The sequence below is a fragment of the Coffea arabica genome, chromosome 1e (genome assembly GCF_036785885.1).
Source record: "Coffea arabica cultivar ET-39 chromosome 1e, Coffea Arabica ET-39 HiFi, whole genome shotgun sequence".
Classification (NCBI taxonomy): domain Eukaryota; kingdom Viridiplantae; phylum Streptophyta; class Magnoliopsida; order Gentianales; family Rubiaceae; genus Coffea; species Coffea arabica.
Window position 1 is genome coordinate 2,499,040 of NC_092311.1, and position 12,936 is coordinate 2,511,975.

A 12,936-nucleotide genomic window follows, 5' to 3' on the forward strand; every position below is an offset into this window, starting at 1 on the left:
CTCAAATATATATATATATATATATATATATATATAATATGTAACATTATATATATGCCTCTAATATGTTTATTATTTATTGAGGAAAAATAATTATTTTATTTATTTATAAATAAATAAATAAATTTTTTAATTTTTTAACGTTCGAATAAGCTCGAGTTTGAGTTCAACTAGTCTCGAATTTGAGGTTAAATTCAAGTTCGAGTTTTACATTGAAAGTTTGTCGACCTCAATTTTGAGTTCGAATTTGATAAAATTATCAAGATTCGGCTTAATCAAACTAAAATTCGGTTCAATTTGTCTCATTTGCAGCGCTAAGGCGGTGGCAGTTCCTTGTCCTTGTGGGCAGTAAAGCAATTGGCAACCTAATGTTGAAAATCATGTGAAGTCGCCAGGAACAGGGTTATAACAAAAGTGTGGCAATTCCCACGTTGTGTTAATAATATTTCCTCGAGATTCAGAACTGGGTGGACAAAATACATTAAGGAGGTTACTAATGCGGATTATTACTGATACAATCAACTTGCAAGATGCGGGGATGGTTGGGTTGGATGGTAAGAAAAGAAGAATTATAAGTAGAAAGTTTTGATTAAAAATTGCCACTTAAAAAAATCAATTTGCAAGATATAAATTTCTGTATTTGCTCAAAGAATCAAATGATAGAATTAACGTGCCATGTTGTCTTCTTTAATATGTGTGTATATTCAAGATTCACAACTAACTGAGAAAATTTTAGTGGTGGGGTCCCTGATAATCAACCCGCATTATACTTTGAAAGGTTTTTTTTTTTTGGTTGGTCGGACCAAAGCTTTTGATAATGTATAGAAGACTGCATCCGCAAAAAATTAGTCTAACCCACTCTAATTGTAATTTTAGGCACTTCACATTCATTACGTCCTAACCAATTTGGCAAAACTTTCCTAGAGCCAAAGCGTCTAATGGTTTAGATTCTACAATTACTTCAGTTGTATTTTGTGGATAAATCTAATGGATATTTTAATTTACACACTCACACTTACTATTCCCTTGCATTTTCTAATAAGTTACTAATTCTTAAATAATAAAACTATCATAATTGACTCAAATAGAATTACTAAAACTCTAACTTGACTAAAACGCTACTAAATAATAATATGAAAATTTCTAATTTGGAGTCTTGATTTAATATGCCAACATTGCCTTCTTTAAGTCAAACTCAACATGAGTTTGTATTGGTTCTTCATTTTCAAAGACTTTTTTCGTTGCAATAATCCACGCATCTGGATAGATTGTTTTTTTCATACAATTTGATGTCAATTCATTGACAATTCACCACTTTGTAATTTTCATAATTACAATTCAATTGACAGGATTCTTCTTTGATCTCTGTCTTTACACCCACAATTAATCTGACAATTCTTCCGAACCAATCTTATGGTCCAATCTTTACCAATTGAATACTTCATGATCAATCTTGTGGGCTAAATCAATCAATTAATTTCTTCACAGCAATCTCTTATGATCATAAGTCTCACAACACGAAAACAGCCATGACTATCCTCGTAGCTGGTCAATTTTTCAATATTCATAGGCATCCCAAGATTAATTTCTTGAACTTAGGGCTCTGTTACCAGATGTAGAACAAAAAAATTAACTAAAAATATATTGGAGATATATTTGACAAAACCAAAATGAGGGGGAGGCAATTTACACACATATAAGTGGAAATTTTCTAATAAAATACTAATTTCTGAACAATAAAACTACGATGACTTGACTCTAATAGAATTACTAAAACTCTAACTTGACTAAAACACTATTAAATAATAATATGAAAAATTCTTATTTTGAATTTTGATTTTATATGCCGACATGTAAGTAGGTTACTAGTACAAGCAACTTGCAAGATGTGGGGAGGTTTGGGTTTGGGTAAGAGCGAGGGATTACAAGTAGAAAATCCCATTCAAGACCTCTCATTAAAAAAAAAAACAATCAGCTTGCAAGATATAAATCTCTGTATTTGCTGATAGAATCAAAAAACTGATGGAGTTAACGTGCCATGTCGTCTTCTTTACTCTCTTCGTCCCATTAAAAGTGTTATACTTTTCTTTTTTGGCTGTTCCAAAATATTTGTCATGTTTAATATTTCTAACTACTTTATACTCTGAAATTTTCCTTATATCCTTCATTAATGATGCATAAAAACAAATATGTTGGAATTGTTTTCTATTTTTTTACTTTGACCAACACATGATTAAGGGCAAAAGTAAAACAAAAGGAAAAATATTTTAGTGGAGTGTACTATGCATAACAAACACGTATCCCCAAATATGACTAAATATATGGGACGGAAAGAATAATATGTATGTACATTCAAGATCCACAACTAACGGACAAAATATAGGTGGTGTGGTCACTGATAATCAGCATGCATTATGCGTCTAGCCCAAAGCTTTTGATAATGTATAGAACACTGCATGCGCAAAAATTTGGTCTAATCCCACACTCTAATTGTAATTTTAGGCACTCCACATTCATTGCATGCTAACCAATTTGGCAAAACTTTCCTAGAGCCAAAATGTCTAATGGTTTAGATTCTACAATTACTTGAGTTGTTTTTTGTGGATAAATCTAATGGATATTTTAATTTACAAACTCACACTTACTATTTCCTTGCATTTAGATACTTTCTCAAATTAGTTACAATCTTGTCAAAAAATTTGTATTCCCTGGGCGCTCTCAAGAGCACCTGTTAGCACCCATCAAGAAAAGGATACTTCAAATATGTTTTATAATCAATGAAAAAAATTTAACAACAAAATACACGACCATTAGATTCTTATTAATCGAGTCAAGAGTCATAAAAAAAAGTTTGGAATGTAATCCTGTAAGTCTGTTACTAAAATTAAATCCAATTTTACCCCAAAATTCTATCTATCAGAATAATTAAATGTAAAAAAAGAGAGAAACAAGGTAAGCCTTTTGATTTGAAGAAGTTGAGTACTTGAGCATATACTTAGTGGAAGAACATGTAATCAACAACTAAGGGGATATATGGGAAAAAAATAACATTAAGTAAAAGTAAAAATATTTTTTTGTGAATTTTATTAAAATTGAAAATATATTAAAAATATATCATAATTGTTTGACTTTATGTAATTGACAGGTGCCGAACCTGTGCAATAATAAATACCTGCTTAAACAAAATATAATTTCTGTAGATAGTGATAAGCAGGGTCGAATCCACAGGGACTGGGGATAATTTATTTCTTTTAGAGTCCGAAGTATGGGGGATTTTTGGAGAATATAAAGTAACTAATTAACTAACTAATAAAACAACTAATAGAAATAAATAGAAATTAATCAATAACCAATATGACTCTAGCCAAAGGTACAACTTTTCAGACAAGGTCCATGCAACTGATCATCGATGCAAGAATAATTCAATTACTCATTAATAGATTGGTTATAGTTGTCATACACGCGATGAATAACCAGTCTTTCTTTAATTTCTCGATAGTTAAGGTACGACCGTTAACTATTTCCCTAACCAAAAAATAACCCTAGGTACGACCATAAGATTTAATTACTCGATTGCACTAATAATTAGAAAAACCCAATCCTAACCAACAAACGCGCTACGAGGGTTTGTTTAAGTTAGATCATACGTTTCCCTAACATGAAACCAATCACGCTAGTTGCCACTGGTATTAATCAATTGAACAATTACGGATTCAATCAATTAATTTGGCATTAGATTATTAAGTTAATTCGAATATCGGGCCCTTGACATTCAAATAACATAACAAGCATAAGCAATTAAATCAGAAAACGCACAAATACCAATAAATAAAAGAAATAAATAAAATAATTAGATCTCACAGATATTCGAAACCGAATCCTCAAATTGACCTTCGACTAGAAAAACTTAGCCACGCCTCATGAGAAAATCTCCAAGTAATTTAACTGAAGTCCTGGCCATCAAAGGAACCAAGAAAGAATAAAACTAAACTATGCTCAAAAGCTCTAAAACTAGTGATTAGAAAACCTTCTACACGTTTGTCTTTTTAAAGCCAAAGGGAAATGACTCATGCTATCTAGTGATCCCCACGGATTAGAAGTCAAGTAGCAAAAGAATTGGAGCCCTGCCGAATTAAGAGTCAAAGTCCAAGAAGGAAACTCTGCCGTATTGAGAGAAACAAAGTCCACAAGGTGGGGTCCTGCTGAATTGCTCCTTGTTTCCTATTGCCAGTAGAGGTCTAATCTCCTAATCAGAAAGCAAATGCAGTCCGTCTCTTCCTCTCTTTGTGGGCCAGGTCGATGGAGCCTTCTTGAAGTCTTCCACTTATGGAGCAAGTCCCTACTTTTTTTGTAGTTTCTTGCTCCAATCCCTGGAATTAAGTCCAAATACCAAATATAAGTAAATATTACTAATTAAAACAATATTTGGCAAAGATAAAGAGGGAAATTAACCATAAAATTAACAACAAATTATGCCCTATCAATTCCCCCCACACCTAAATCATGCTTGTCCTCAAGCATAAGAACAGCAATTGAACACCAAAATTTGACTATGGCTATTGCTCTAACTATCATATTGCCAAGATACCCAGAAAAACATATATCAAGCATCACAGTTAAGATCCAAGAAAAACCACTCCGGTTAGCTTCTCAACCACCAACTCCTCCAATTTAAAGCAAACTAATCTAAGAAAAAGGAATGGTTGCTCACATTTATCAGTAAATGGTCCAGCTATTAACCAAAATCTCGACATTAAGATCACAAACCGGCAAGCTGACTTATTCACATACTAACACAATCTTTACTTTTTTTTTGGTATTTTTTTTTGTTTTTTTTATTTTTTTTTTTGAGTAACAAAAGACTTAGTCTATAACCCTTAGAACCTTTTGACGCGAACTCCAACATTTCACAGATGGAGGAGCCCGGTTACTCAGCTCTAATTGCTACGGGACCACGCACTCATAGCAACTACTACCTTTTGACACGAAGATCAACACTTTAGGTGAAGATCTCCGGTTACTCAGTAGTAACTACTAGCGGAGTACAGTCAACTCTTATTTACAACCATATAGCACGATATCTAAAAGTAACACAAGAATAACAGCAGCTAGCCTCAAATTTTCAGACATGGAGAACTAAAATTAATAACTGGACCAATTCACATGAAAAATGCCAACAATCATTCCCTATGCCTAGAAAAGTTAACCAAAAATTGGAAAAGTTAAGCAATTATTGCTATTCACCAAAGAGATGTTCTTGAACTCAACCACATTAACTTGATACCTTTTTATCACTAAAACTTGGCAATAACAGAATTAGGGACAACAATCCGGCATCAAAACTTGGTATTCATATGAAGACTGACCACTAGAAAAAAGAAAAGAAAATAAACGAAAAAGGGGATAAATATCAAACTAAAAATAAAGGAAAAACACCTAAAAATCGAAAATTGAAAATACTAGCACCCAAAACTGACCCCCCCACACCTAAGTCACACATTGCCCTCAATGTGATAATGTAAAAACAGAAGAAAAGAGAGGGGCAACGGTACTTCCCTGAAGTCATCAAAACAGGGGCGGTTCAGGTGGAAATTGAGGATCAAGGCCTGCATGGGGCATAAATGCTGCCAAATTCTGCGCATGTGATGCAGGTTGACGTCAATGTGGGTCATCCAAGTCACTAGTCGCTCAACTCGCATCTGGAGCCGGTGCCATTCGTCAGCCCCTGGGGTAGGAGGAGGCTGCGAGTGTCTAGGTGTCCTAAACCTAGAAGCGGATCTTGGCCTTACCATGATCTCTAGATGTCACTCTAATCACAAGGGACTACAATTGCCAACAGATAATGGAAACAGGAATTTCAAAGTAATAACAATTTTTTGTTTAAAACCAACCCAATGAACAATAGGCACAATTCAATCACCCACAGGTTATACGAATACCTCAACACTAATAACAAATGCAATCAATGAGCCCCTGTGGTCCAAATGTAGTCAAATTCAGAATCAAGGCAGTCCAATCATGCAACAAGTGCTCCAAATAGCTTAGTAAAGGAAACCAAAAGAATAAAATGCTCCTAAACAAGACAATCAGAGGCAACTAACTTCAATAAGCAAATTTCAGCGTTATAGGCACCTCCCAATTTAACAAGCAAATTACCCACAATTAGACACAAATCACAGCAAAATAGACACAATTGGTCCCAAAATGGTAACAGCTGCCTCCAATTGGACAGTCAATTCCCCAATTCAACCTGCCAAAATCAGCAATTAAGCGAAGCAACAGGCAATTCTAGCAACGACCGTTTAGATTTCGAGAAACAATTTAAGCACTAAAACCCAAGAGTTGAGTAGGCAGTCAAGCATCAAGGATTAAGAAATTTTAGTCAACACCACAACCAGTACCTCTGGTGCCCGCACAGAGAAAAACTAAAGCACATAGCCAACTCAAATTTAATCCCCACAGATGAAAATAGAGGCTTCAAGTAGGCGAAACCCAATTAATGCACAACAATGTAATCAATACCAGAGAATATCCCCAAATGGAGCAGCAAATAAACTCAGTTCCACCAAAATTAACCCAAAAAAAAAAATGCCTAAATCACCCCCTGCTTTTAGCTATCAAGAAACCCACGAAACAAAAGCGCAAATTCCAGCCATAGTAGGACCAGCAGAATACTAATCGAGGTTGACGAGTCAATACCTCCACCTGTCAATTTGGACATGTGGGAATGGTGTGACGGTCTGCCGCGGCAGAGCATGAGCTTGAAAGGGAGAGTGAGGGGAACGGCGGGCAGCTCCGCGGCTGCTGGTGGCGTCGGAGAGAGTGAGAGCAGGGGCGGCGGCGAACGCTTCTGGTATAGCGCAAGCTCGGGTGCTGGTGGAGGTCGATGGCGGAGGCACGCGAAGTGGAGAGAGAGCAGAGGGGGAGCTGCGAGGCAGGTGCGGCTGGGAGCTGGCGGCGAACTTTGGAGCTGCTGAAGGTGGTCCGTGAGGTGGAGCTTGGAGCTCGGAGGCAGCGGCGATAGAAGCTGGTCAGCGGCGTGCGGCAATGGATGAGAAAGGGAGATTGGTGGGGTTGGAGAGAGTAAGGGAGACGGTGGCGCGTGGCGGGTAGTAGCGGAGAGAAACGAGCTGCGCTGCTCGGCTGCGAGGGTGGCCGAGCGGCGGCGTGCAAGGTGGTGAGGCGGATGGAGGGCGGCCGAAAGAAGAAATAAAAGAAAAGGGAAGCAGGGCAGTGGGGAAGAAAGAAAGAAAGGAAAGAAAGAAAGAAGAAGAAGAAAAGAGAGAAAAGAAAGAAAGAAAAGAAGGAAAAAGAAGAAAAGAGAAAAGGGAAATGTTTTTTTTTTTTTCAAAATTACTCCAACGCGAATCGTCTGAATTGGAAATTACTTTAAAAAAAATTTTCTTTTTTTTTAATAAAATAAAAAAAAATATATTTTTTAATTCATTTTTGGGTCGTCAAACACCGCGTGGGCACGCTAAGATTGTAAAACATCCACTGACCATGAGACTTGAATTTAGACGCTTAACGCGTGCCCTCCTCGCGTAGGCACGCTAAGATTACCTATTCTGGTCATAGTGAGGAAACATCAAGAGTGATTAGTACCCAAGTGAGAAACGACATATTTAAGAAATTGAACACAAAAATAACAAAATCAACAATTGGGTTGCCTCCCAAAAAGCGCATTTCTTTAATGTCTTTGGCTAGACATGCTATGCTTGTTCACGGAGGATAAAATCTTGTAGCTCGTTTCAATGCTTCATCTTCAATATGATCCTGGTAACCCTCATAGATGGAGTAATCTTTGAGCACACGAGCTACGATTTTCCATGGACTAGTTGATGGCGCCAAATAATCAAGCATTGATCGCAATTCTTCATCCACTCCTCCATCAAGAGCATTCAACGGTTCAAGATATTTGACCATAACTACTCTTAACTCATTCCTGCCATGAGACTCAAGAACTTCCGGTATAACAAAATCAATCTCATTAACAGAAATCATAGAGTAAGAGGTAAGAAAATGCGGGTTAGGGAATGGAGGTGGTGTCACCACATTTGATGATTTTTCACTGGATTCTTTCACTTGAATGGGTTGCGGTTGGGGTTCCATTTCTTCCTTTTCGGCTTCTTTTTCAACTGCATCTGTAGATTTCTCATTTTGACACTCTTGCATCTCCTCATCACTAGTCAAGCAAATTGCACTCTCATTTTTTTCTAGATCAACAATGGTTTTCGAGGGCAATTCTTCCATTTGAGAAGCCCATCGATTTATTCTGGATGTCAATAGACATAGTTGATCTGCCAGATAACTCATTGCATCCTTCATCATCTCATTCCTCATTTGTGTCTCCTGTTGGAATTGGTATGTATTAGTAGCTATTGGTTCAACTATTTATTCAAGAGACATACCTGACATAGATGACGATTCTTGAGACTCATACTGCTGAAAATTCATTGGTCATGTTGTATAATTATAACTGGAGTTATCCCACTATTCTTGATCATACCCGTTTGGATTAGAGTTATACCACGTTTGAGACCAGGGTGAAAAATCTCCATAATTATTGAGTGGGACACTCAGGTTATCTTGATATTCGGGGCACATACCGGTTGAATGATCCCTGGCATAACAAATTTTACAGGTTGCAGCAGCCATTCTGTCTCTAATAGAGTTTAGTGCCTCTGAATATGCAAACTTAGCAAAAGAACAAGCCTCATTGCCTTCCCTGGAAACAAAATCCAGTCTATCACCAAAATACAGAGTGTTAGAAGCCATAAACTATATAAAAAAATAAGAGAAAAATAAATAGAAAAAAAAAGATGAACTCAAAAAGAAACAAATTAATCTGGCACCAGTCCCCGGCAACGGCGCCAAAAATTGACAGGTGCCGAACCTGTGCAATAATAAATACCTGCTTAAACAAAATATAATTTCTGTAGATAGTGATAAGCAGGGTTGAATCCACAGGGATTAGGGATAATTTATTTCTTTTAGAGTCCGAAATACGGGGGGTTTTTGGAGAATATAAAGTAACTAATTAACTAACTAATAAAACAACTAATAGAAATAAATAGAAATTAATCAATAACCAATATGACTCTAGCCAAAGGTACAACTTTTCAGACACGGTCCATGCAACTGATCATCGATGCAAGAATAATTCAATTACTCATTAATATATTGGTTATAGTTGTCATACACACAATGAACAATCAGTCTTTCCTTAATTTCTCGATAGTTAAGGTACGACCGTTAACTATTTCCCTAACCAAGAAATAACCCTAGGTACGACCATAGAATTTAATTACTCGATTGCACTAATAATTAGAAAAACCCAATCCTAACCAACAAACGCGCTACGAGGGTTTGTTTAAGTTAGATCATACGTTTCCCTAACATGAAACCAATCACACTAGTTGCCACTGGTATTAATCAATTGAACAATTACGGATTCAATCAATTAATTTGGCATTAGATTATTAAGTTAATTCGAATATCGGGCCCTTGACATTCAAATAACATAACAAGCATAAGCAATTAAATCAGGAAACGCACAAATACCAATAAATAAAAGAAATAAATAAAATAATTAGATCTCACAGATGTTCGAAACCGAGTTCTCAAATTGACCTTCGACTAGACAAACTTAGCCACGCCTCATGAGAAAATCTCCAAGTAATTTAACTGAGGTCCTGGCCATCAAAGGAACCAAGAAAGAATAAAACTAAACTATGCTTAAAAGCTCTAAAACTAGTGATTAGAAAACCTTCTACACGTTTGTCTTTTTAAAGCCAAAGGGAAATGACTCATGCTATCCAGTGATCCCCACGGATTAGAAGTCAAGGAGCAAAAGAATTGGAGCCCTGCCGAATTAAGAGTCAAAGTCCAAGAAGGAAACTCTGCCGAATTGAGAGAAACAAAGTCCACAAGGTGGGGTCCTGCCGAATTGCTCCTTGTTTCCTATTGCCAGTAGAGGTCTAATCTCCTAATCAGAAAGCAAATGCACTCCGTCTCTTCCTCTCTTTGTGGGCCAGGTCGATGGAGCCTTCTTGAAGTTTTCCACTTATGGAGCAAGTCCCTACTTTTTTTTGTAGTTTCTTGCTCCAATCCCTGGAATTAAGTCCAAATACCAAATATAAGTAAATATTACTAATTAAAACAATATTTGGCAAAGATAAAGAGGGGAATTAACCATAAAATTAACAACAAATTATGCCCTATCAATTAAGTAAAAGTAAAAATAATTTTTTGTGAATTTTATCAAAATTGAAAATATATTAAAAATATATCATAATTGTTTGACTTCATGTAATTTGTATTTTACGTTGCTAATTATATTGCTTGTAAATCAACAAGAAAAAAAACTCAAATACTTATTTACATTGATCCTAGTCAAATCAACATTCAACCTACTATAATTTAAGTAATGATAGAATATTTGCATACGTTATAGATGATGGAGACTGCGCAGCAAAGCCCCAAATTTATTACAGAAAAATATGGGATAATTTCAGAAACCACCATTGAGGTTTTTAATAATTTCACCTAATTCTCTTGAGGTTTGAAAAATTACATATACCTCCCCCAAGTTTACCATTTCTGTAACAAAAACTATTTAATGGTCAAATTTAATGAATAACTCAAAATGCCCTCATGAAATTGCAAAGTTCACTTTACTTTCTTATAAAATTATTCAAAAACTATGGACCATGCACAAAATTTCAAATTCATTTTCAACCCTCATCTCTACTATTTTAACTCTTTTCATATTACCATATTTCAAATTAGTACTATTATCACCATGATCATTACCACCATCAATCCTTAAATTCTAAAACCTCAATCGAGATTCAAAAAATTTGTATTGTTAAACTTAAAAAATTTTAATAAATGCATCAATATAACATCCTATCCGTCAACTATTGGAGTATCAATACTAGCTCTATCCTTTTTAAACCCAATTTACATATTCTTCTATTCATCTTTAGATTCTCCAAACAAAGCCAAAAATTAATTTTTAATATATTATTATTGTTTAAGACATGGTCGATTATTCACCATCAATCCTTAAATTCTAAAACCTCAATCGAGATTCAAAAAATTTGTATTGTTAAACTTAAAAAATTTTAATAAATGCATCAATATAACATCCTATCCGTCAACTATTGGAGTATCAATACTAGCTCTATCATTTTTAAACTCAATTTACATATTCTTCTATTCATCTTTAGATTCTCCAAACAAAGCCAAAATTAATTTTTAATATATTATTATTGTTTAAGACATGGTCGATTATTCCATCGGTGAATTTTATTTTATTTTTCCATTAAGTCTCTAATTTTGTGATGCACTCATATGAACAAGATTAGGAGTGAATTGTTTAATTGCATGAAAAAATATTAAAATGTTAAGACTATTATGGTCATTTTGTAAGGCCAAAGGAGGCTGCGTAATATTAAAAACCTTATGGGTACTAGGTGGAATTTTCAGAAACCTTGAGGGACGTTTCTGAATTTTCAAAATCTCACTTAGCACCACTCAAATTGACATTTTGGTATCATTGTCACCCTTCTAACCAAAAGTAATATTAAAAAATTCATGTCTGAGGAGAGAGATTATTTTAGTGCCTTTAATACCCTTAGGCTATAGAAAAATGAACATTTTACAAACCAAGGGAAAAAAGTATTAAATTGGAACCATCTTAAAAGTGAGGAGATGAAAATTGATAAGATTTTATGTTACAGCCAATAGCCATTTCTATAGTAGAGAGAGACAGTAAAAACAAATATTTTTTAAATCATTTCTATAAATAAAATCCTCCATAGCATTGAAGGCAATTAGCATGTAAAAATCATACATTTGAGCCAAAAAAACTCAGCAATAGATGAAATTCAACTTAATATCATACAGAGAATTTACTCAAAATAGACCGACCTTTTTTATGGGTATGAAACATGAAAATTTTATTATAAAAAACTCAGAATTTGAAAAACTGCAGTTTGGAGTTTTAGTTACTTTATTTCTCTTGCATTCTACATGAATAGGCACAAATAACTAAATAAATAAATAAAGTTGTGAAACACAAAAAAAAGTGGAAAAAAAGAACTTGCAACTATTTTTCTCCAAATGCGCTGAATATTTCATTGATTAAATCTTATATTTCATTGACATTTAGAGAAAGAAAAATAAGTTTAGAAAATTTAAATATGAGGGTATTATTGACAATTCATCACGTTTGATATTAGCATATGGTCCTACTATCACTTCAAGGGTGCTAAGTGAGATTTTGAAAAATTCAGGAGAGCTAGGTGATATTTCATGAAAGCTCAAGGAAGGTTTCTAAAATTATCCCTTACTTCAATCATTTTGTTGTGTTTCGTGTAAGTCTTTTGGAAAAGACTTACACGCATTTTGTTGTGTTTCGGGTAAGTCTTTTGGAAAAGACTTACACGAAACACAACAAAATGATTGAATTAAGGGATAATTTCAGAAACCTCCTTGAGATTTTTGACAATTTCACTGAACTCTCTTGAGATTTAAAAAATTACACATACCTCCCTTGTCATTTAAAATAACAATACTACTCTTAAATATTTTAATGAAATTCCATTGTTTAGTATGCTTATACTTAAAATGACTTTAAAATTATATTTTCATTCTTTTTCCTTCTTATTCCTTTTTATTTTAATTTTTTGCCAATAAAAATTCGGCACCTTTTCCTTATAATTACATTAGATAATCTTATAATTCTATAAGAAAATAATTTAAAACTCATTACACAAGAGTATTTTTGGATATTCAAGGTTTTGTTACTAAAATTATCAAATCAAGGGAGGTATGTGTAATTTTTTAAACCTTAGGGAAGATCAGTAAAATTGTCAGAAATCTCAGGGGAGGTTTATGAAATTATCCCTTGAATTAAACCAATCCAAG

At 34.5% G+C, this 12,936-nt stretch overlaps 1 protein-coding gene across 1 annotated transcript; it reads right to left on the bottom strand.

Moving 5' to 3' along the window:
• Positions 1 to 3,819: 3,819 nt before the first annotated feature.
• LOC140007820 (uncharacterized) lies at positions 3,820 to 10,201 on the bottom strand. Its single transcript, XM_072051213.1, has 2 exons — positions 9,604 to 10,201; positions 3,820 to 8,746 (listed from the first exon to the last, which is right to left on the bottom strand). Exon 2 carries the CDS (start codon positions 8,341 to 8,343, stop codon positions 7,723 to 7,725), a length of 621 nt encoding a protein of 206 aa, XP_071907314.1. The 5' UTR covers positions 8,344 to 8,746; positions 9,604 to 10,201; the 3' UTR covers positions 3,820 to 7,722.
• Between the last annotated feature and the right edge of the window lie 2,735 nt (positions 10,202 to 12,936).

Coding starts and splice junctions, on each gene's coding strand:
- LOC140007820 (XM_072051213.1), bottom strand. CDS start 8,343: ATGAGGAATGAGATGATGAAGGATGCAATGAGTTATCTGGCAGATCAA.